The sequence below is a fragment of the Lynx rufus genome, unplaced genomic scaffold, assembly GCF_022079265.1.
Source record: "Lynx rufus isolate CCGP_SWC_20201006 ecotype Redwood Valley unplaced genomic scaffold, mLynRuf1.p SCAF_1, whole genome shotgun sequence".
NCBI lineage: Eukaryota > Metazoa > Chordata > Mammalia > Carnivora > Felidae > Lynx > Lynx rufus.
Window position 1 is genome coordinate 204,631,024 of NW_025814823.1, and position 22,959 is coordinate 204,653,982.

The 22,959-nt window shown below is 42.4% G+C and overlaps 1 protein-coding gene across 1 annotated transcript in view; it reads left to right on the top strand.

Moving 5' to 3' along the window:
* Window positions 1–760: 760 nt before the first annotated feature.
* CCL28 (C-C motif chemokine ligand 28) overlaps window positions 761–22,959 on the top strand; it is a 36,312-nt gene continuing 14,113 nt past the window's right edge. Inside the window, exons 1-5 of the mRNA XM_047077001.1 lie at window positions 761–843; window positions 6,211–6,334; window positions 8,231–8,336; window positions 18,552–18,731; window positions 18,790–19,068. Coding sequence (XP_046932957.1) covers window positions 761–843; window positions 6,211–6,334; window positions 8,231–8,336; window positions 18,552–18,731; window positions 18,790–19,068 — 772 coding nt within the window. The remainder of the gene's footprint in view (window positions 844–6,210; window positions 6,335–8,230; window positions 8,337–18,551; window positions 18,732–18,789; window positions 19,069–22,959) is intronic.

The following is a 22,959-nucleotide window of genomic DNA, read 5'->3' on the forward strand; positions in this document are numbered from 1 at the left end:
GAGCATGGGGTGAAAGGACGCTGAGCAGGTGAATGCTAAGGGGAGAAGGCCACAGAAAGGGAGGCAGAAGCAGAAAGAGATGGGAAATGATGCCCGTCTGAGGATCCCTCCGAAGGCCCCGGGGAGAAGTCCTAGCGGGTGAATCAGGCAATAAGGCCTTGTCCCAGATGAAGAATGGCTCAAGCAGTGTGTGTTCACTCTGAAGAAAAATGCGAGGAAGGGAGTATCAGGAAAATTGATAGATGAGGTACTCTAAAGGTTACCAAACTTTCTTCGCTTACAGTTGGTGTTCTTAATGTCAATAATTTTTTTCACCGCACCACTAGGCCAAAAGAAATATCAGATAGCTCCTGTTATTTAGTTAGATCCAAATGACTTAATAGTGGTTGTGGGATGGTATCCAACAGATGTCCCTATCGTTCCCTCAATAATTTAAACTTTAAGTTTTTTTAATTTATTTTGAGAGAGAGAGAGAGAGACAGAAAGAGAAATAAGTGGGGGAGGGGCAGAGAGACAGAGAGAGAGAGAGAATCCCAGGCAGGCTCCATGCCGAGTGCAGAGCCTGACATGGGGCTCAACCCCATGACCATGAGATCATGACCTGAGCCGAAATCAAGAGTTGGATGCTTCAACAACTAAGCCTCCCAGGCACCCCTCCCTCAGTAATTTAGAATATCCTATTGCACCCCTAAGAGTTCATCTCAGTACCCTGGGGTGCCTTGGCACACAGTTTAGGAACTGCCTTACTAATTTTGAAGCAATGGCAGCCTTCCTTCTGAGGACTTGGGTGCTACTAAGCATCAATCCCAGACAAGACAAAGACCCAGCTGCAGACAAAGACCTGTAAGGGGTGGTTACCATGATTTTCACACTTGAGAGAGTAACAAAGGGGTCACCCTGAGCGACAGGGTGGAATGAGCCCTACCATGGGAATTAATATGGAGGCTGTTGTTTCCCTTTCTCTCCTCCTCTAGCAGCATGGGTTTCTGGAGAGCAGAGCCCCTGTCTTCATCACTTACTCTTTCCCTAGGGCTGTGCTCAGTGCAAGGTGGAAACTCAAATATTTTGTTGAACAGATGAATGACTGAATGGTCTTATTTCCTTCATCCTTCCCTATTTTTTTAGAAGATAAGAGCTGGCATGTCTTAGACAGTCCTACCTCAGGAACCTTCCCTGAAGTGTCAGCCAAAAGAAAGAAAACATAATCACTCGGGTTCAAAGCCAACAGCAAAGTCCTGATAGGAGCTTAAAATTTCATTTGTTCTCCACCCTAAGGGAAATGTAAGAGGAAAAGGTGATCTAGGAGTATAAAAACAGGAAAAAGAAAGACATTAATGTTTTATTATTTAAGATTGTGGAGCCCTTTTCTTGACGTTTTTGAAGAAAAGAATAGCTAAATTATTGGGATGGTTTGAGTACAGGCTAGCTCTGAGCTACAGAAATAAATTAATCAATCTTTTGTGCAAGATTGACAGCAATATTTCAGGTCCTCATGCTCTTCTAGAACCTTGCCATTCTCCACTGAGAGGTGAAGTCTTTTTCCCCCTCCTTTTCAACCTGAGTAGGACTTTTTGACTATCCTGATTAATCAAATGCAGTAGAAATGAAACTGTGTAAATTCCAAGACAGGTCATACAGCTTCTTGAGTCACACAAAGTTTTTGTTTCTTTGTTTATAAGTATGCTTCAGTCCCAGTGTGGAGCCCAATGCAGGGCTTGAATTCACAACCCTGAGATCAAGACCTAAGCTGAGATCAAGGGTCAGATGCTTAACGAACTGAGCCACCCAGGCGCCCCAAGGGCAATACAGCTTCTACCCGGCTCGCTCTCTCACTAATGGGATACTTGCCCTTCGTACCCAACCACCATGCTGTGAGGAAGGCAAACTAGTCACATGGAGAGATTCACATAAAGAACAACTGAGGTTCCCAACCAACAGCCAGCCTCAACTGCCAGTGTGGGAGTGAGTAACCCGCCCAGATGATTCCAGCTTCCAGCCTCAAACCACTCCAGTGATGCTGAGTGGAGTAGATGGGAGTGGAGCCATCCCCTGCCTAAAAAGCAGACTCATGAGCAAAACAACAAATGCTGTGGTGGCCGAAGCTACAAGTGTTGGCATATTTGTTACATAGCCTCAGTTATTGGAACATTAAATTCTTGAGATTGGTGGCCAACATGGCAGAGAAGTAGGGGGATCCGTATACTTCCTGCATCTCCCAAACAAAGAAGGGCTGAAGCCAAAGGAACATTAAATTCTTTTTGTACCCCTGTACATACTTGCAAAATGCATACATGGTGTAGCAAGGAAGACGGGACTTTGAACGTAGACTGCCTGGGTTCCAGTGCTAGCTCCAACACTTACCAGCTCTATGACCTTGGGCAAACTATTTAAACTTATGCCTCTGTTTCCTTATCTGTAAAAAAGGAGGAAGAAGTCCTACTCCATAGGATTGTCCTGACCAATAAGTAACTTAATATATGCAAAATGTTTGAAACAGTGCCTACTGTGAAATGAGCTCTACTTTAGTATTAGATGTTCTTTATTGTGATGGTTTTATAGTTGGTAATACTGATGTCTAAGAGCCTGGTGACTTGTGCCTCCTGGTATCCACACTATTGTACCATCCCCTTGTCTTGAGTGCAGGTGGAACCTGTGATTTGCTTCTAACCAATAGAATGTGGCAACGATGAAGAAATTTTGCAGATGTAGTTAAAGTCCCTAAAGTTGACTTTAAGTCAGTCGAAGATGTAGGTCTCCTGGGTGGAGTTGACCTAATCAGGTGAGCTCTTTAAAAGAGGATCTAGGGATCAGAGACTCTTCCGCTTTCAAGGTCCGCTGACCGTGAAACAGAAGCCACCATGTGTTTAACAATTGTGAGGAAATGAATGTGGATTACCACGTGACTCTTAAGTCAAAGGATATCTTCATTTTAGATTGACAGGTATTGCCAGATTAATGTCCTAAGACTTTGCACCAATTTGCACTCCTGCTACCTACTACTAAATACTTGCTAACACCCTGTAATACGAAATACTTTGCTCTTTGCCAGCCTGGCAGGTACGAAAATGTGTCTCATTTTGTTTTTATTGATGTCTAAGTAATTTTGAAGAATGCCAAGCATTAGAAAAGTATTTATAAGCCTTTTTATTTCTGTGAACTATGTGTTCATATCCACAGTCCATTTTTCAGGGAGTCGTTAGCCTCTTTCTTATTGATATACAAGCTCTTTGTCTGTTGTCTATTGCCTTACAAATGCCCTCTTTTCCACACACAACTTTTTACAAAAGTTTTGACTTATTTATTCATTTAAATAATCTCTACACCCAACATGGGGCCCAAACTCACTACACCGAGATCAACAGTCGCATGCTCTTCCAAGTGAGCCAGCCAGGCACCCCTCCCACAAAGTTTTTGGCATTTGTCTTTAATTGAGTTTTATTTTTCCATGATGGAATTTCACTTTTTTGTATGGTCGAATTTTTCATTCTTTTCTTTTTGGCTTCTGAGTCTTGTTTTATGCTTATAAAATCCTTCCCCAGGGCAGAGCCTGCTTGGGAGTCTCTCTCTCCCTCTCTCTCTGCCCCTCCCCCATTCATTCTCTCTCTCTTTCTCTCTCTCTCTCTCACACACAAATAAATAAATAAAAATTAAAAAAAAATAAAGACCTCCCCTGTTCCAAACTTTAAAAAAAATCATCCATATTTCCTTTGTACACTTCTATATTTTAATTCTTTACATTAGATATTTAATATGCCTGAAATTTAAATCTTCAACTTTATCTTTTTTCACACGATTAGCCAGTTGTTTCAAAACCATTGAATAAACCACAGTTTTCCCTGATGTAAAATGCTAACTTCATTATATATATTAAATTTTCCCAAGCATTGTATCTCCTGGATTTATGCATTGGTGTCTAGAATCTACTATTTTAGTTACAGTAGATTTATAATATATTTTAACATCCAAAAAGGCTAGTTGTCCACCATTGCTTTTCTTTTTAAGATTTTTCTGGGTGCAGTCTGTTTGTTTTTATTAGATTGTGATACTATTCTGCTCTATAATTCCCAATTTATTGACTAATTTAGTCAAGTCACCTAACTTTTGTGCCTCAGCGTACTCAGTATAAAACTGATAATGACGATATTGGGGTGAATTTGGATTGTTTCTATATCTGGAAGGCATGAATGCTAAAAAAGAAAACAGTTATACATTTAAGTCTGGAGAGGAAACTAAAATGTTAACCAGGAATAAGAAATTCAGTGCTAGGGAAATTCCCTACTTTGGCTCTAGGTTCAAACTCTGTTCCCACTGATTAGTCCTGCATTTTTTCTTCCCTGTTTGCTTTAGTATATCTGATGCCCAACCCCATCACACATTTAATTAACTACAGAGTATATATAAATCATGAAACCACAGCCTGGCCTGGTTTTGCTAAAAGCCATCTCAGCTGGAAAATGTACTATCTTATTTTGAAAGAATACAGCTTTCTGAAGTATCTCACACACACACACACACACACACACACACACACACACTGCTCTTGGTCCTAATTTCAATCCTATAAATCCCCTGGTGATATATATTTTTATAATTAATCATCCTCCATGCTCTAAGGAAACCTCTATAATTTTTTTGTTTGCTATATGATATAGAAAACAATTCCTTCTATGAAGTGAACATTTAAATATTATTACCAGGGCTCCTGGTTGGCTCAGTTGGTTGGGCATCTGACTTGATTTCAATGAGGTCATGATCCCAGGGTCATGGGATTAAGCCCCACATTGGGCTCCCTGATGAGTGTGGAGCGTGCTTAAGGTTGTCTCTCTCTCCCTCTGCCCCTCCCCCCTGCTTGTGTTCTCTCTCTCTCTGAAATAAAAAATAAAATTAAAAAATAAAATAGAACTCTTCTTCATCCTCCTAATCCAAACGGGTCATTTTACCTAGGGCATGGATGGTATAAAGTATTTTTATAAATGTCTGAGTTTATACTTAATTCTCTTTAAGGTGAAAACGATTTGCTTTTTTCCTGGTAAAATAAACAACTTTAAAAAAAATGTTTGTTTATTTTAAGAGAGAGAGAGAGAGTGTGTATGCTCAAGCCGGGGAGGGGCAGAGAGAGAGAGACGGAGAGAGATAATCCCAAGCAGGCTCTGTGACAGAGCCCAACTTGGGGCTTGATCCCACCAAGTGGGAGATCATGACCTGAGCCAAAATCAAGAGTTGGATACTTAGACCGAGAAAGCCACCCAGCCGCCCACCCCTCTGCAAAAAAATTTTGTAAAGTTTGCCTCCTGGTATTCTTAGCCAGGGACATTTCACGGTGGGAAACACAAAACCAAACGTACTTTTAGGCTGTCTTCAAACTGAGTCCATGGCTCTACCCTCCAACTATTCCCTAGATCCTTAGGGCACACATTTCCCAGCCTCCTCCTCATTTGGTTTTGTAGAAGCTCCAAGCCCAGATAAAAACATTTGAATGATCAAAGTTGTTCTCATCTCAGTCTTTCAAGGCTCCTTCCCAGTTAATTCTAGGTAGAATGATGCCCGGTGAACATCCCGTCACACACAGACACACATACCCCATAACTAGCTCGCACCGTGTTCCCCACAGGCAAAAATTCCACCATTCAGTTTGCCCTCCCCCCAATCAAACTGACCTGCCCGGCATTGCTCTCGTGCTCATTACATAACACGGCACAGGGATTTCCAGTGGTTTATGGGCTCCTGCGGGTCTGTGTCATGTTTGCCTTTAAACACCAGGCTGACATAACGCCTTGTCCCAGGGCTGTCGTTCTAATGGTGGTAATCTCATGAGTCCCATGTGTAACACCAGTTGTCTTCCAGGAGCCGCTACCCAACCCATCACCTCATTGCAGTGGCCCCAGGAAGAAGTGGGAAGGAGAGGGAAAATGCTAAACTGAGACCACTCAAGGAAGAGCCCCTGTGTTTTCCAAGTGTTTGGATTCTGTCCCCATGCCTTCTTCCTGGAAGGCTCCTGGTGACATTCCCTAGCAGAACAGCACACAGTGAAAGGGAAGCTGTCCCATTAAATAGAGAAGCAAATAAGGGTACAAGAGTAAGAACACAGGCTCTTTCTAACCCCAGGCTCATCAAAATTGAGCTCAGCCTTCCTGTTGGATTAAAAATCCCTCTGGGTTCTCCAACAGTCACCCTTCATTTCATCTGAACAGAGGCTTTATTCTATTGCAGAGAAGCAGGTCACCTCCGCAGCTCCTTTGTGCTCCATAATCAAGACAGGGTCCCCTTGCTTGTTGGAACCACTACTCTGCGTGACTGGGTCTTCGTTCGGGCCCCAGTCTTTGTCTACAGCCAGGTACTCCAAAGCTCCAGTTTCTTAGTTTATTATCACTCTGGTCCTTTTTAATTTGCTTCTCTTTAAAAATTTTTTTAATTTATTTTTTAAATTGGAGTATAATTAACCTACAGTATTATATTAGTTTCAGGTGTACAGAATAGTGATTCAACAATTCTATACATTACTCAGCACTCATCTTGCTAAGTGCCCTCTTAATGCCCTTCCCCTATTTCACCCATCCCCCCACTCACCTCCCTTCTGGCAACTATCAGTTTGTTCTCTATATTTAAGAGTTTGGGGGTTTTTTGCTTGTCTCTTTTTTTCTTTGTTTTGTTTCTTAAATTCCACATATGAGTGAAATCTCTGTCTTTCTCTGAACTGACTTATTTCACTTAGCATTATTCCCTCTAGCTCCACACATGTTGTTACAAATAGCAAGATTTTGTTCTCTTTTATGCCTGGTTTTTTTTTTTCATGTTTTATTTGTTTTTGAGAGAGAGAGAGAGTGCGAGTACTATAGGGGAAGAGAGAGAGGGAGACAGAGGATGTGAAGCAGGCTCTGCGCTGACGGCCGTGAGCCTGATGCAGGGCTGGAACTCACGAACCTCGAGATCGTGACCTGAGCCGAAGTCCACGCTCAACTGACCGAGCCACCCCGGCGCCCCTGTAGCTGTTCTTGATAGTGAAATTGGAGTTTGGTTAAGTACCATGACTTGACAGAGGGGGGACAATTCTGGTCTCGAGCTCTTGGCCTTACAAAGTAACTGCCCAATGCAAATATAATGTAAGCTACATATGTAACTTAAAATTTTCTGAGTAGTCATATGAAAAAAGTAAAAAGAAACAAGAGATTTTAATGGTAATAATGTCATTCAACTCAAATATCTAAATATTTTTCATTTCAGCATTTCAGCATGTAATCAATATGAAAATTATTAAGGAGATATTTTATATTTTTTGTACTAAGTCTTTGAAATCTGGTGTGTATTTATGCTCATAGTGCCTCTGAATTTGGGTGAGCACATTTCATATGGTCAAGGGCTACATACGGACAAGAAGTTACTGCATGAGACAGAGCAATTATAAAGAAAGCATGGCAAAATTTTGGAGAGCGTCCAGCCTGACTTGTATTTGCAGAAAAGTTAAGTACATATTCTGAGGTTATACAACCAGTTAGTAAAAGAGGCAGGATTAGAATCCAATTATTCTTACCCTACCGTATGCTCTTATTTTCAAAGTTGATTAGCAACAAAGCCAGACTAGAACTCGCACCTCCTCCTTCCTGCTTACATCTGCTCTGGGCCTCTCTTTTCTACCAGGCATAGCCTAGAGGCAAGAGGCCTTTCTACCTGTCTTTTCTCCTAAATAAACTAACAGCTTCACTGAAAACAATTTGGCTGCAAACCAAGGCCAGAGGGGGGTCGAATTTTTCCATATCCTTCCACCAGATAATACTGTTTTTTTATGACTTGTCACCCTTGTCCCCAGAAACTGTTAGTTTCACCAAGCTACTTAAAAACGGATTCCTTTACGCAACAGTTCTCAATGGAGGTGTCCATCAGAATCACCTATGGAGCTTCAAAAGAATTCAAATCACTAGTTCCCTACTCCAAATCCTGAATTCTAGGTGTGTGGACGGATTCGAGTAGACAGCTATTTTTTAATGGTTCCCAGATGATTCCGATGCACACCCCCAACTCTCAATGACCTCGCCAACTGCCAGATCACCGCTGACATTGCTAGACCCCCAGGTGGCTGTACACAGTTCTGGTTGTAAGAAAGAGCCTGGTCTCAAGGAAAGAAATATGAGAAATAGGTACCCCAGCACCTCCCAGGGCGGGGCTGCCCGGCTTACTTTTCCTCCACACTCTCTGCACCCAAGGACACCTTCAGCCTCATTTCCTGATCCTACAGCCTCACCTGTGGTACAGCCCGGGGCTGGTGGGGCAGGCAGGAATGCAGCAGACAGGACTCGCTCTGGTGGCCTTGGCTGCCTGTGTGGCTTTTCCCTCCTCAGAAGGTGAGTGGGGGTGTTGGCTATGCAAGCCTCCCGTGGAAAGAGGGGGTGCTGCCTCCCCAAGATGGAGCAGGAAGGAGTGAAGTCCTGGCGGCAATTTGGGGCAGGAAGTTCGATCTCTTCAGGTAGGAATTTCCAGTTATCTACGAGAGACTGGCATAGATTTACATTGCTGATCTTCAAGAAGGATGGAACCTCATTTGAACAGATATTAGTAATTTGTCTCATGGAGGATGAGATCTTTCCACACAACAACTTTGAGCTGTGTTTCCTTTGCTGATGACAGTCTCTTAGAAAATCCCCAGGTAGAGGTTGGAGGAAAATCCCTATTATTCATCCGTCTCCTCCTTCCCCCTAACCTGCTACACTGGAGACAAATGTGCATGTTCCTGCAGGAAAGGCAGACGTCACCTTCTGGGTTAGGGGTTTGGGAAGCAACAAAGTCAGCCCTGTGGATACTGAAAAGCAAAACTGCAATCTGACCTTTAAGAAGGGATGCAGGATAAAGGAGACTGAACCATACAAATTATATCAAAGAGAACTCAAATTGTGAATTGCTAGCATATATATGGAGATTGTAACTGCATTTGAACCGGAGGCAATCTTTTCTACAGTACTTAGGAAAACCTAAACAGAAGTACTAAATACTTGACTGACTCGACTCTTTCCCACTGTCGTCTTTTCTGAAACTTGACCTTGAATAGATTCTCTAAATCCAGAAGAGAGGTGAAATATAAGTTGTGTCTGATCTGCTTTTGAAAGCATTTGCCAACCCTTAAAAACTGACAGATTTCGTATATACATTCTCACATATACACCCAAATTGTATTTTAAAGCTTCTCTTGAAAAGTCACATCTGGCAACAACGGTCCCATGTCCTCCGGCAGGAATTGGCTAGAGCGCAGTAGCCCCTGTCCTTCTCTGAAGTTGGCTATCGTCCTATTAACTGCCTGGTTCCTGTAGGCATTTGTTTAGGGGACCCGATATAGTGCACCAATGTACTGGGCTTGTATTACCGAGCATGGAAAGATCTAGATAATTTCTTCTTCATTTCTCTCTGGATAATCTCTTCTTCATTTCTATCAATCTATCTATCTTATCAAGACAAAGACACAAGTGTATCATTTTCTATGTTTCTGTAAAAATTTTTCAGAAGAACTCACCATTGAAATTTTAGGATTCACTTTCACTGTTTCTCAAAGGCTTACCTGCTCAGGCTTTATTTCTAGTTTTGGCAATGCACTTTTTTTTTTTTTTACATAAAGCTTTGAAATGTATCTCCCTTCAGCTTCCTGACGTGTTTCCAGCTGCCCCTCAGCAATCACAGCAGCTGTCCTGTGGGAGAGGAGGGAGAGACAGGCAGGCAGAGGGGCAGGGGTGATGAGGGATGCCCCTGCCAGACCCAAGGCCAGACTTCCCATGGGACCGAGTCCTGGCTTAAGGTGGGACAGCAAAACACAGAGGTGTTTGAAAAAGGTCCAATTGGTGATGAAAGAAAGAAAGAGAACTGAGGAGACCCCGCAGTGGCCTTTTGGGTGATTCCCAGGGCTTTTCCTAAGGCAGTTCGGGCCACAGGAAAATCACACGATCTGGGAAGCGCCCAACCCTCTGCTAAAAATAAGTGATGTTGGGTTAAAATACGAGAGGGTAGGCCTGAGAGCAGTTGTGGAACCTAGAGGGGTAACCCACTGCTTTCCATAAAAGCCTTCCATGGAGTATCTGTGTGTCCCACGTGCCCTGTGGGAGGCTCTAAGGGACTCAGACCTGGGGGAGGAGCAGGAGAGGAGGGAGGCAGGGAGGTGGGGAATACTGGGAAGTGCAGGGAAGGAGGTTTAAGTGGCTTTGATAATTGTCACAGGCTCCGGGAGGGGATCGGGAAGTGGTCTGTGCCAGTTGGTAACTTTGAGAAATACATTTTGTTCTTCCAGGCACCGATGGTTCCACTGCCTTAATGGTGCCTTGAATGGCCATTTTAATGTTATGGCTCAGTAATTGGCATTCTCAAAGCATTTTGCATGAATCAGGAAGCAGTTGACTTACCTGTAATTAAAAGCCTTGGATTCTACCCAAAGGTAGGAGGGTATATACACCTGCTGACGTGGCTGCTGGCTCCCAGAACTCAAAACCGAGTCCATAAAATGTCTATCATCCACTCCGGTGGCCCTAAGCCAGATTATTTAAAGCCACAATCTAGGGCTTTGTGGGCTGGCTGTTGTTACTATAGATATTTTCAGACTAAGGCTCCACTTGTCTCTGGCAGATGCAGGGTGAGGCATTTTGCCTCACAGTCCCAAACCGACTTGGTTCTGACAACCCGTTTTCTCACAGCAGGATGGTTCCTCCTCACACAGGCACTTGCTGGGGACTTGTCATCTGCATCCTAAAAAGACATTTTATTTTCTGTTTGTTTTAATTATAGGGCACTCGCTAGGGAGGATTACCAAGAATGTACATTTGTGCTTGAGGGGCGCCTGGGTGGCTCAGTGAGTTAAGTGTCCTACTTCAGCCCAGGTCATGATCTCACGGCTCGTGGGTTTGAGCCCCACGTTGGGCTCCGTGCTGACGGCTCAGAGCCTGGAGCTGCTTCGGATTCTGTGTCTTCCTCTCTCTCTGTGCCTTCCCTCTCTCTCTCTCTCTCTCAAAAATAAATAAGCATTAAAAAAACAAAGAATATGCATTTGGACTTGAAAGTTGTTCTGCACAGTCAGGACCCTCCACTTCCCCAGGAGTGGTCCCTGAGGGGCCTGACATGAGGGCCAGCAACCTGTTCTTCGATTTCTCTCCAGGTATGCCCTTCTGTTAAAACAACACACCCTGCTTTCCTTAAATTCAATACCATTGTTAGAATAAGAGTCTAGATTTTGGTTAAGGAACCCAGTCATAGTATTTATACTGTAGTTCAGGGTTTTTTTTTAATGTCCTTTTTCTATGTCTGGAGAAACAGAATAATATAAGAGCAGCCTTCTCAAATCTGAGTCATACATGGGCCCCTTTACAGGAAAACATTCTTTTTACTCTCAGTGGTAACCTTTAATTATTTTACTATGTTACTTGGTATATAAACATGAAACCAGTTATAAACCCCCTGTGTGTATATCTTTTCTGCAATTTTAAAACCAAAATAAAATTTAAATTTAAATAAAAACACAACTACAAAGCCAAGAAGAGTTCAATCGAACAATATTAATTTAAAGTAATGGTTAATATTTGGCCAAAACTACCATCACCGTTCCAAACACAAATATAGCACTGATCCTTAAGATGCAGATTTTGAGTTTTATGTGCATTTGCTAGCATGTTCAGAACGAGAAGTGTTTTCTCCCCACCACTTTTTTGTTTGAACCAGGATGATATAACTGAGCCCTCCCTTAGCATGAATGCACTAGAAAATTCCACTCTGTTCCTTTCTGACTGGCCTAGGACAATTAAGGTAGGATCTGACCTGATAATAGCACTAGGCATAAACATAAGCAAAATTCAAATGTCCTGAAAGTGCTCTTTCATTTTATTTTTTTTTTCAACGTTTATTTATTTTTGGGACAGAGAGAGACAGAGCATGAACGGGGGAGGGGCAGAGAGAGAGGGAGACACAGAATCGGAAACAGGCTCCAGGTTCTGAGCCATCAGCCCAGAGCCCGACGCGGGGCTCGAACTCACGGACCGCGAGATCGTGACCTGGCTAAAGTCGGACGCTTAACCGACTGCGCCACCCAGGCGCCCCTGAAAGTGCTCTTTTAAGATACTCTTCCAGAAGATCCAGAACATGTCTATTTAAATATTATGATCGAGATGACATATTAAAATTTAGGAATTGTCTGGAGAGCTCATAAACCCTGAGAACACGCTCATGAGCCCCCTGCTATGAAACCTTGTTTGAGAAATGCTGGCAAGCCTGGGAAGAGTCTCTTTGGATTCCAAAAGGTCAAGTCAGAATTCTAACTACATGAACTTGAGAAATTGTCTAACGTTCTGAACCCCAGTTTTCTTAACAGTAAAACAGGAATAACAATGCCTCTCTTACCTAGTTATTCTCAGGATTATATGAGATAACAAGGAAAGTGTTGGGCATAGAATAGAAGAGGTGCTCAATAATTGTTAGTTTCCTTTCCTTTCCTTTCCTCTTGCCAGGTTCTATCACTTTTTTTTTTAAGTTTATATATTTATTTTGAGAGAGAGAGAGAGCACAAGTGGTGAAGGGGCAGAGAGAATCCCAAGCAAGCTCCGCACCATCAGCGCAGAGCCCAATGAAGGGGCTTGAACCCACGAACTGTGAGATCATGACCTGAGCCAAAACCAAGAGTCAGATGCTTAACCGACCCAGCCACCCAGGCATCGCTATCACTAACTTTTTAAATTAAAATTATGAGGGGCACCTGGTTGGCTTAGTCAGTTAAGCATCCAACTTTGGCTCAGGTCATGACTTTGCATTTTGTGGGTTCCAGCCCCACGTTGGGCTCTGTGCTGATAGCTCAGAGCCTGGAGCCTGCTTCGGATTCTGTGTCTCACAGCCCCTCTCCACCCCTCCCCACCCCCGCCTGCTTGCACTCTGTCTCTCTCTCTCTCTCTCTCAAAAATAAACATTAAAAAGTTTCTAAAATTAATTAATCAATTAAAATTATGGAAAGTCACAAAAATCAAATAATTGAATTCCTAAAATTATAAAAATTATAAAATAACAAATACTTGGGGTACCTGGGTGGCTCAGTCAGTTAAGCCTCTGACTTTGGCTCAGGTCATGATCTCACAGTGAGTTTGAGCCCCGCATTGCGCTCTGTACTGAGAGTGGAGCCTGGAGACCGCTTCCTGTTCTGTGTCTCCCTCTCTCTGCCCCTCTCCTGCTCATGCTCTGTCTCTGTTTCTCTCTCAAAAATAAATAAACATTAAATTTTTTTTTAAAAAGTAACAAACAGCGTAAATTTTTAAAATATAGAATAAAATATATGAAGTTTCCTTTTCTCTATTCCTTTCATCCCTCTGCCCCATCCAGAGGTAATAAATAACCCCTCTGGGTTCTCTGTATCCTTCCAGAACTTTCTCTATGCATTTACAAATATGAACTCACACACACTGACACAGATTTTTAAAAACATAAAAAGGACAACAATCTACACATTACCTAATTTTTCTTTCACTTAATCATAGATAACAGTATAGCTGTTTCACACACATAGGCATTTCTTAAAAGTTTGGCTCATTCATCTTAGAGACAACATACAAACTTCCAGGAATAATTTAGAACATTGAAGTCTCATTTATCCATTCATTATCAGAGTCCAATTAAGAGACAAAAACCAGACATGAATTTGAACAGGGAAAGTTTAATATAACAAATTATTAGCTATAGCAAGAGATAGGCTAGGAGGCACACAGAACCCTGAAGAATACAGGGCTGGGTAGGGCTGATACTGGTAGGGCTGAAGTGGCGTTTTTGAGGGAAGAGATCCCATTACCCCTTCCCTGCCCAGCTGAGATTCAGACCTTGTTAGAGAGGGCACAGCCATGGCTCACTGAGTGGCAGGAAAATCACTGGTCTGCCTTCCAGTTTGCAGGAGCAAGTTCTTCACAGGGAGGTGTCTCACTGGAGACACTCTGCCCCCAAACTGCCCCGAGTTGGGGGTGCTATTGGCTGTCATGTGCTCCCAGAGCCTGGTGCTGCAGAAATGATAGGGGCACACCCTGGAACCTGGAAGGAAACCCCTCTTGCTGCAATGCCTTTCCAGTGTCCTCCACTGACAAAGGTTTAACATCGTGCCAGCCCGTGAAGGAAAAATATTTAAAGGGCCCATCTTAATTCCCTAGAACTGGCCATTAAGGGTGAATTTGAAGCTGAGGGGCAGTAAATGGACAGTGGGTGCATTCCACAAACTTAATATTGACACCTGGATGCCTACTGTGGGGCAGGTGATGTGATTTTGTTTCTAACTATTGAGTGTTTACTATTTGTCAGCCTGTTTTTTTTTTTTTAATAAATGGTTATTCATTTTTGAGAGAGAGAGAGAGAGAGTGCAATTGGGGGAGGAGCAGAGAGAGAGAAAGAGAGAGGGAGAAAGAATCCCAAGCAGGCTCTGTGCTGCCAGCACAGAGCCTGACAAGGGACTTGAACTCACGAACCATGAGACCATGACCTGAACTGAAGTCGGACACTCAACCAACTGAACCACCAGGTGCCCCTGTCAGCTTGTTCTAAGCACTTAATGCATAAACTCAAGCAGTCGTCACAACACCCCCGTGAAGAAGGTGCTATTACCATCCTCATATTACAGATAAAGAAACTGAAACAGAGAGAATGAAGTAACTCATCCAACATAAGCTTGTAAGTGATAAAGCCAGGAGTCGAGCCTGGTTGTTTGTCTCTGTATGCTTAACCACTGTGCAGTAATGCCTTTCGGCATGTCCCTATGGCACAAAATTATCCTGATCCCCTTCAGAAACATTCCCTGACCGGTACAAGTATCCATGCTGTGAGAAGCATTAGTGACCAAATGTCTTCATATGAAGGTAAAGAAAAAGCCTCATTCACTCTTTACATTATCCCAGGGTTCCAAAAATATCTGGGAGGATTTTATTTGGGAGGATATTATTTGGGCATAGCAATCTCATGCCTCATTGCTTGGTGAGTCCTTCCCACCTCCTCGATGTTAGCAGTGGACACCTCCATTTGTGGTTATATCCACAATGTGATGTGGCGCCATTAAGGCGTGAAGTCCACTAGAATAGGGAAATGTATCCTTAACCAAACACATACATGTTTATTTACATATTGCTCTTCTTAAATTGCACTCACAAACTTGAGACAAACTGACAGCAGGCAAATGAATCTTATTGTTTTTATCTTTATCCTAGGAATCCTTTCCCCAACAGTGGCATAACATTTGCTTTGTTTCCACTTTACTGTGTTCTATAAAGTGTTCTTTATACCGGTGTTTTGCAAACTGCTTTCTTTCTTTTTTTAATGTTTATTTTTGAGAGAGACAGAGACAGAATGTGAGTAGGGGAGGGGCAGAGAGAGCGGGAGACACAGAATCTGAAGCAGGCTCCAGGTTCTGAGCTGTCAGCACAGAACCCAACACGGGGCTCGAACTCACAAACCATGAGATCACGACCTGAGCCGAAGTCCGACTCTTAACCGACTGACCCACACAGGCGCCCCGCAAACTGCATTTCTAATAAGCCGCCGAGTGATGCCATTCCTGCAGCTCTGGGAACCACATTTTGAGTGGCAAGAGACTATACGATACATCCAAGTAAGAGAGGAGGCTGGTTCATCTCTCTGTAATAACAGAATCATTTCCTTAAAAACCAGAATCTAATTTTCACATCACAGATTTGATGTGAAGTGTTTTAGTGTTCATCTGAACAGATCTTGGGCAGGAAATCTTTAAAGCCTTGGTCCAAAATTGGATCATAGGCAGAACCAAATCAGGGACAGACAATCGTGGCAAATCACCCACCCAACTCTCTGACACTTAATACTGGAAACATTACAACAACAACAAAACCCCAAACCAACAGAATCGAGAGCGGTAACACTTTAATAGTAAGACAAATAGTAAGACTTTTAATGAGACACTGATATCTTTAAATTATTAAATATAATGGGGCAAGTGATCTATCATCATGAGTTGACCCCTAATTACTTGAGGGTGTAGGGATGAAGTTTCTAAAAGCATTGTGTAATTTAAGGACATTTGGGACATAAGACCTTGACCAAACACTGATAATCTTATTTCCTAAAAAAAAAAAAAAAAAAGGAAAATAATTTTAATAGCATTATAAGCCTTAAAACAAGATAAAATGAAATAGAAGACATGAGAGCTTAGTTCAGCTCAAGAGACATTTATTGAGCACGAATACCAGGCACTGTTCTGTGTGGTGTGGGCACACAGATACACTGAGGGAGCTCACAGTCAAAAGACATAGTCCTTGGGGCGCCTGAGTGGCTCAGTCGGTTAAGCAGCCGACTTGGGCTCAGGTCATGATCTCGCGGTCCGTGAGTTTGAGCCCCGCGTCGGGCTCTGTGCTGACAGCTCAGAGCCTGGAGCCCATTTCAGATTCTGTGTCTCCCTCTCTCTGACCCTCCCCTGTTCATGCTCTGTCTCTCTCTGTCTCAAAAATAAATAAACATTAAAAAAAATTAAAAGAAAAACATAGTCCTATCAACCCTTCATTTTATACACGGTAATAACAGGAAAGCAAAGGATGTTGTGGCACCATGGACTCACATAAGGAAACAGCAAGACTGGGGGAAAGGAGACTTGATGAGGTCTTGAATTCGGGCAGTGGTAACAGGGATGAGAAGGTGGGGGACAAATCTGAGAAACGTCAGAGAGAGTAAAATATACAGAAGTTTGTGACTGGCTGTGGAGTGCCAGAGGATGGCGTGACACTTGGGTTTCTGGCTTGGGTAGCAGTAAATGACCTTTCAGTGAGACAAGGAAAGGAAGGATGTTTCAGTGGTAGGAAATAATGTCTTCAGTCCGGGATTTATTGAGTTATCTACAGCCTGTGGACTATTCGGATGTATGTTCAACAGCAGTGGACGGACACCTGGGTGTCTCAGTTGGTTGAGCATCCTACTTGATTTTGGCTCAGGTCATGATCCCAGGGTGGCGGGAGTAAGCCCTGCGTTGGGCTCTGTGCCGAGCATGGAGCCTGCTTAAGATTCTTTCTCTCTCCTTCTGCTCTTTTCCCCCACTCATGCTCTCTCTCTCTCTCAAAAAAAAAAAAAAAAAAAAGACAAAACACAGCAGTTGAACATACATCAGGATTACTGGCATAAAGGGTAAAGTAGATAAAGATATTTAAAAGTTACCGACATAGGTAGTAATTCAAAGCATGAGATGTGAATGGAAAGAAGAGTGGAAGGTCAAGGATGGAACTTTGAGGAATAACTGTTGAGGAGAGGAGGGGTTCAAGAGCAGAGAATGCAATTTCTCAGTATTAGAAGAATTAGGAGAGATGCGTATTTTGTTAATCTGGGATATGGAAAATTTCCAGGAAGGAATGGGTACCAATGTCACGTGCAGAAAGGAGGTCCTGTAAGATAACGTTAGAAAAACATCTGCTATTGGAGGTATCCTGAGGGCAGGTACCATGACTTACTAATTTTTGTATATTTAGTGCTTAGAACAATAAAAGACACAAGGTAGGTACTACACAAATGCTTATGGAATTTTATTGACCTATCACTTTCATTAGTAAAATGATGAGTTTATTCAAACCATTCAAACTCAAAAACGTTTGAGATAGTGTCGATATTTTCCCAAGGGAGTTTTTCCTTCACCTAACCCAAGCTAAATTTTCAGTAAAAAAAACAAAATAAATAAAGAAAACTTATCAATCCAAGGAAGGAAGGGGGGGGGGAGGATGATAAAAAGAAAACAAAAAAATAAGGCGAATAAGTAAATTTAGCCAAAAGGTTAGTGTCACAATATTAATAGTAGAAAAGTAGAATTTAGGCAAAAACTTGCAGTAGGACTAAAGGAATTTTATAGAAGGATAAAAAGTATCAGTTCACCAAGAAGGTACATTTAGACCTGTCATGCAAGTGCAGGGTCAAATTTTGTTTGTTTTTTTTTTAAATTGTAGGAAGGCTGACCATTGAACACCCTAGGAGTAAGGAGCCCTACTTCACCCTCCCCTAGAGGAAAATCCCCACATAACTTTTGACTCTCCCCAAACTTGACTAATAGCCTACCCTTAACCAGAAGCCTTACCAGTACCATAAACAGCTGATACATATTTTGTATGTGACATGTATTATATACTGTACTCTTAAAAGTAAGCTAAAGAAAATGTTAAGAATATCCTAAGGAAAGTATATTTAAAGCACTGTATCAAAAAGAAATCTCTGTATAGGTGGACCCACACGGTTCAAGCCTATGTTTTCCAAGGGTCAACTGTGTTTTATTCATCATTTTTTTGGTATAAACTTTTGTTTTCAAAAATATTGCCTGAAAATATTATTTATCTCAATTACGGAGTTTTTTGGGCGTCCATTTAAATTTTGTCCGAGGCTACCGCTTCACTCCAATCCCGGTTGTGGTCCAGAAGGATACTTGGGTGCATCTGAAAAATAGAACTCCAAGTGATATATTGCAAACGGGGACAGAATCGGAAGAAAAAAAATCTGACATAATCTCGACACCAGTGTGAGATTTTTAACATACCCACCTCGGAAACGGACAGATCAATCAAAAAACTAAAAATTTCCCGCAGCTCTACGAAGGGCAGCGGCCGGTAGCCCAAGCCGGAGCTGGGTGCTCCGGGCCTCAGTCGGCGCCGCCCAAGCGCGGCCTCAGGACGCTGGGGGCGGAGGCTGGAGTCGCCAGCGGCCTGGGGAGGTCCCAGGCGACGCCGAGCAGGTGCCTGCAGTTCCCTCGGCGGCCGCCATAAGAGGCTAGCGCTTTCGGGTGCCCGTGGCCCCTCCCCTGGGCGTGGTCCTTATTCTCCTCAGGCAGCTTCTCCGCGAACGTCCTCCTCGGCGCCGCGCGCACCACCCACGGGCTAACAGAAAAGCCGCCGGGCCTCGCCAGTGGCGCCAAGTCCGCTGCGCACGCGCAGAGGCAGGAGGAGCGGCGGGTTGTGGCTCCGCTATGTCACAACAGGCACCACCCGCTTCTTGCTGCAGCCGCTCTCCCTCCTCCTTCTCGTCCTTGGGCTCGGGATCCGGTTCCAGCACCAAGGCTCTGGCTCTCGGCCTCTTCTGCTTCACGGCCGCCACGACCTCAGACACGTGAGCGTGACGACCGTAAAGCGCCGCGACGTCGTGCTTTTGTTTTTTTTCCCCATCTTTGGTTTTTGTTTGTTTTAGTTTCCTACGATGTTTCTTTTCCAAGTTCTTCGTTGAACGTTTTTTTTTCGTGCGTGTGCAAATAAATGCACTTAGGCTAAATTTATAACCCACCCGTTATAATAATGAATAGCACTTACACTTTTCAAAATATTTTGTGATTTTTTTTCTTTGACCTATGAATCGAATACGTTTCTTTAGTTTCAAAACACATGATATTTGTAAGTTTATAACTATTTGGTATATTATTTAGGTTCAAGCTTTTAAACGGTTACTTCGCATAGGAACCTCCTCTTCAAACACTATTAAGAATGAAAAAGGAGCCCTGACTGGAGATAATACTATGCAACTTTGTGATGTAAAGGAGAAAAAAACCCTTTCATTCTACCCTTAATAGGTTCTTGACTGGGGTCCCTGTAACAAAAGGCATTAAAAGGGGGAAAGCATACACATCTATGTAAGACATGGGAGCCTTCATAAGGAAATGAAAACCTAAAGAAGCAGTTTGAGTCAACACATAATTAAGTGGGGCAGAGTGGTAAATTGTGGAAAAGTGATAAGACGAAGGTATTTGGGCCAGGGCGGTTAGTGACCACAAAGAGAAGAGTTAGTTTAACAGGATTTGCACAGATTTCTCTTGGCCTCAACTTCCCCGCTCACAGGGAGGGGTGAAGTGCCGCCCTCTAGTGATAAAAATGTCTCTCTTCCTCCTGGTTCAGGGAGGGCACCTTTTACTTGGGAGTTTTATCTCCTGCTTGCAGGAAAGTTAGAATGCCCTTTTTGCATTGCTAATTTTAAGTGGTTTTAACTTAATATGATAGAGTGGCACTTTTGGGGGTGGAGTTTTCTGAATGCCTTTAGTGAAATTAAATTAGAAATTGTCGATGAAATGGACAGTTTCTTAGAAGACTAAGATATCAAGATTGGAGAAGATATAGGAAACCCCCCAAAAAGCAAATAACTGTTAAATCAGAGTTGAACATGTTGCCCTCAAACAGACATCAGGCCTAGATGGTTTCAGAGGTTTTACCAAACATTGGAGGCACAGACAATCCACAAACTCTTCAAATAATAGAATAATAGAGACAGCTACCCAATGCATTGTTGAGATTAATACAACCTTAATACCCAAAACATTCAAGGTTGTTATCAGGGGATAAAAGTATGAGCTAATCTTGTCTATGAAAATAAATGCAAAATTTTAAATAAGTAGAAGATCAAACTCAGAATCATATAAAAATTAATACATAATGACCAAGTATGGTTTATCCTAGGAAGGCAAGGAAGAAAATAGATTAATCCATTATATTAATTAAAAAATTTGTTTATTGAGGGGCGCCTGGGTGGCTCAGTCGGTTAAGTGTCTGACTTGCGATTCATGAGTTTGAGCCCTGTGTAGGGTTCTGTGCTGACAGCTCGAAGCCTGTATCCTGCTTGAGATTCTGTGTCTCCCTCTCTCTCTGTCTCTCCTCCACTCACCCTCTGTCTCTCTCTCAAAAATAAATAAACATTGGGGCGCCTGGGTGGCGCAGTCGGTTAAGCGTCCGACTTCAGCCAGGTCATGATCTCGCGGTCCGTGAGTTCGAGCCCCGCGTCGGGCTCTGGGCTGATGGCTCAGAGCCTGGAGCCTGTTTCCGATTCTGTGTCTCCCTCTCTCTCTGCCCCTCCCCCGTTCATGCTCTGTCTCTCTCTGTCCCAAAAATAAATAAAACGTTGAAAAAAAAATTTTTTTAAATAAATAAATAAATAAACATTAAAAAAAATTTTTTTAATTTGTGTATTGAGTTTACAATGGGTTAAGCAGTGTCTAGGCATTTAACAAAGTAATGGATTAAAGGAGAAAAGCCTTTTATTTCTATACAGGAATTGAGAAAGAAGAGATAAAAACATCTCTTTACCTAGAAAACCAAAGACTATCCACTCCAAACTCTTACAACTAAAAAAGTTCAGCAAAGTTGCTGGATACAAGAGCAACATAAAACAATCAACAGCATTCCCACACATCAAAAATAACTAATTAGAAAACACAGTTCTTCAAAAGACCATTCACAGTAGCACAAAACCTATAAAGTACCTAGGAATAGATGTAGGATAAGATATACAACAATATTTTATTATTTTCTTCATAAAGGTCTTGAAGGACATTGAAGAAAACCTGAATAACTAGAGAGATAATTCCGTATTTATGGATGGGAAAACAATATTTTTCAGATGTTAGGTCTCCCAAGATTTAGTTCTAAATTCAGAATTCCAACCAAAATTTCAAAGATTTTTGCAGAACTTAACAAGCAGATTCTGAAGTTTATAAGAAGGGTAAAGGGCCAAGAACAGTCAAGACAATTTTGAAGAAGAACAAGTTGGGTGGGGAGACTTAACTGTGTTAGATATTAGGATTGATTAAAAAGTCACCTTAACTGAGACAGTGTGGAACTGATGCAAAGACAGATAAATAGAGCAATGAAACAAGAGAAAGCTCAGAAAGAGACCTATGTGTATATGGGAACGCGAAGATTTAAGGGGTGTATATGTATCAGTGAGACTGGGTGGTTCCGCTGTGTAAAGGAAGCAATCTTGCCAACAAAAGATCCCTCTGTACCAATATAGACAAAAGAGCACAATATATTATTGAGCGAGCATTAACAGGCCTGAAAGTGACTATGAAGTCAGAACAGAATCATGCACATTTCATACAGGAAACAAGAAGGCTCCATGCTCAGTGTAGAGCCTGATGACCCATGACCCTGGGATCTTGACCTGAGCTGAAATCCAGTCAGACCACTCAACCAACTGAGCCACCCAAGCTCCCCAGGTTGGTAAAATTTTTAATGACTTTATGAAGTGTTGTTGAGAATGTGCACAAATGGAACTTTCATCCACTGCAGGTGGGAGTGTAAGTTGGTGTGATCACTTTGAGAGAAATTGGTCATTATCAAATACAGTAGAAGATGCATATTTCTCTGTAGTCTTCCAATTTTAGTATATGTGCTGCCAAAGCGAGTATATCCTACAACCTAGTGATTCCATGTGTAGGTCTATTCTCCTCGGAGCAGTGGTTCTCCAAGTGCGTTCCAGAATTAGCGGACTCAGCATCACCTGGGAAGTTGTTAGGCATGCACATTTTTAGGCCTCATCCCAGATGTACTGAATCAGAAACCTCAGGTGGGGGAGGGATTGACAGCAATCTGGTCTAAAAAACCTTCCAGATGATTCTGGTGCACGTTTAATTTTGAGAACCACTGCCTTAGAGGAATTCTCATACAAGGCCCAGGGAGACATAGAAGACCAAGCAAAGCTTAACTTAGTGGTTTTAAAAAGTGTCAGGCTATCTGGATTCCAATTCCAGCCCCACCATTTTTTGGCCCTTTAATCTGGAGAAAGTGATGTAGCTTTTCTGTTAGTAACCCATCTATGAGATGGAGGTAAATCTAGTACCTTCTGCATATAGTTGCTGTGCATGAATTAATTCACATATGGCAGTGGCTGACACAGAGTAAGCACTCAACAAATGTAGCCTCTTATTATCATTAGGATATTTATTGCAGCCTTGCTTGTTATCAGTAAAGTATTGGAAAAAGATTTCTTAAAAATAAGGCTGAAAACAAACATGGAAAAGGATTAAAATTGGTAAAATCTTGAATGGGGTGTATAGGTGTTGTATCATTCTTTGTACTTTTCTGTGTTGAATATTTTGATTTTGTTTTTTATTTATTTTTGAGAGAGATAAGGGTAGGGGCAGAGAGAAAGGGAGACAGAAAATCCAAAGCAGGCTCCAGTGCAGAGCCCAACACAGGGCTTAAACTCACTAATCCCTTGTGGGGTTCAAACTTATGAACC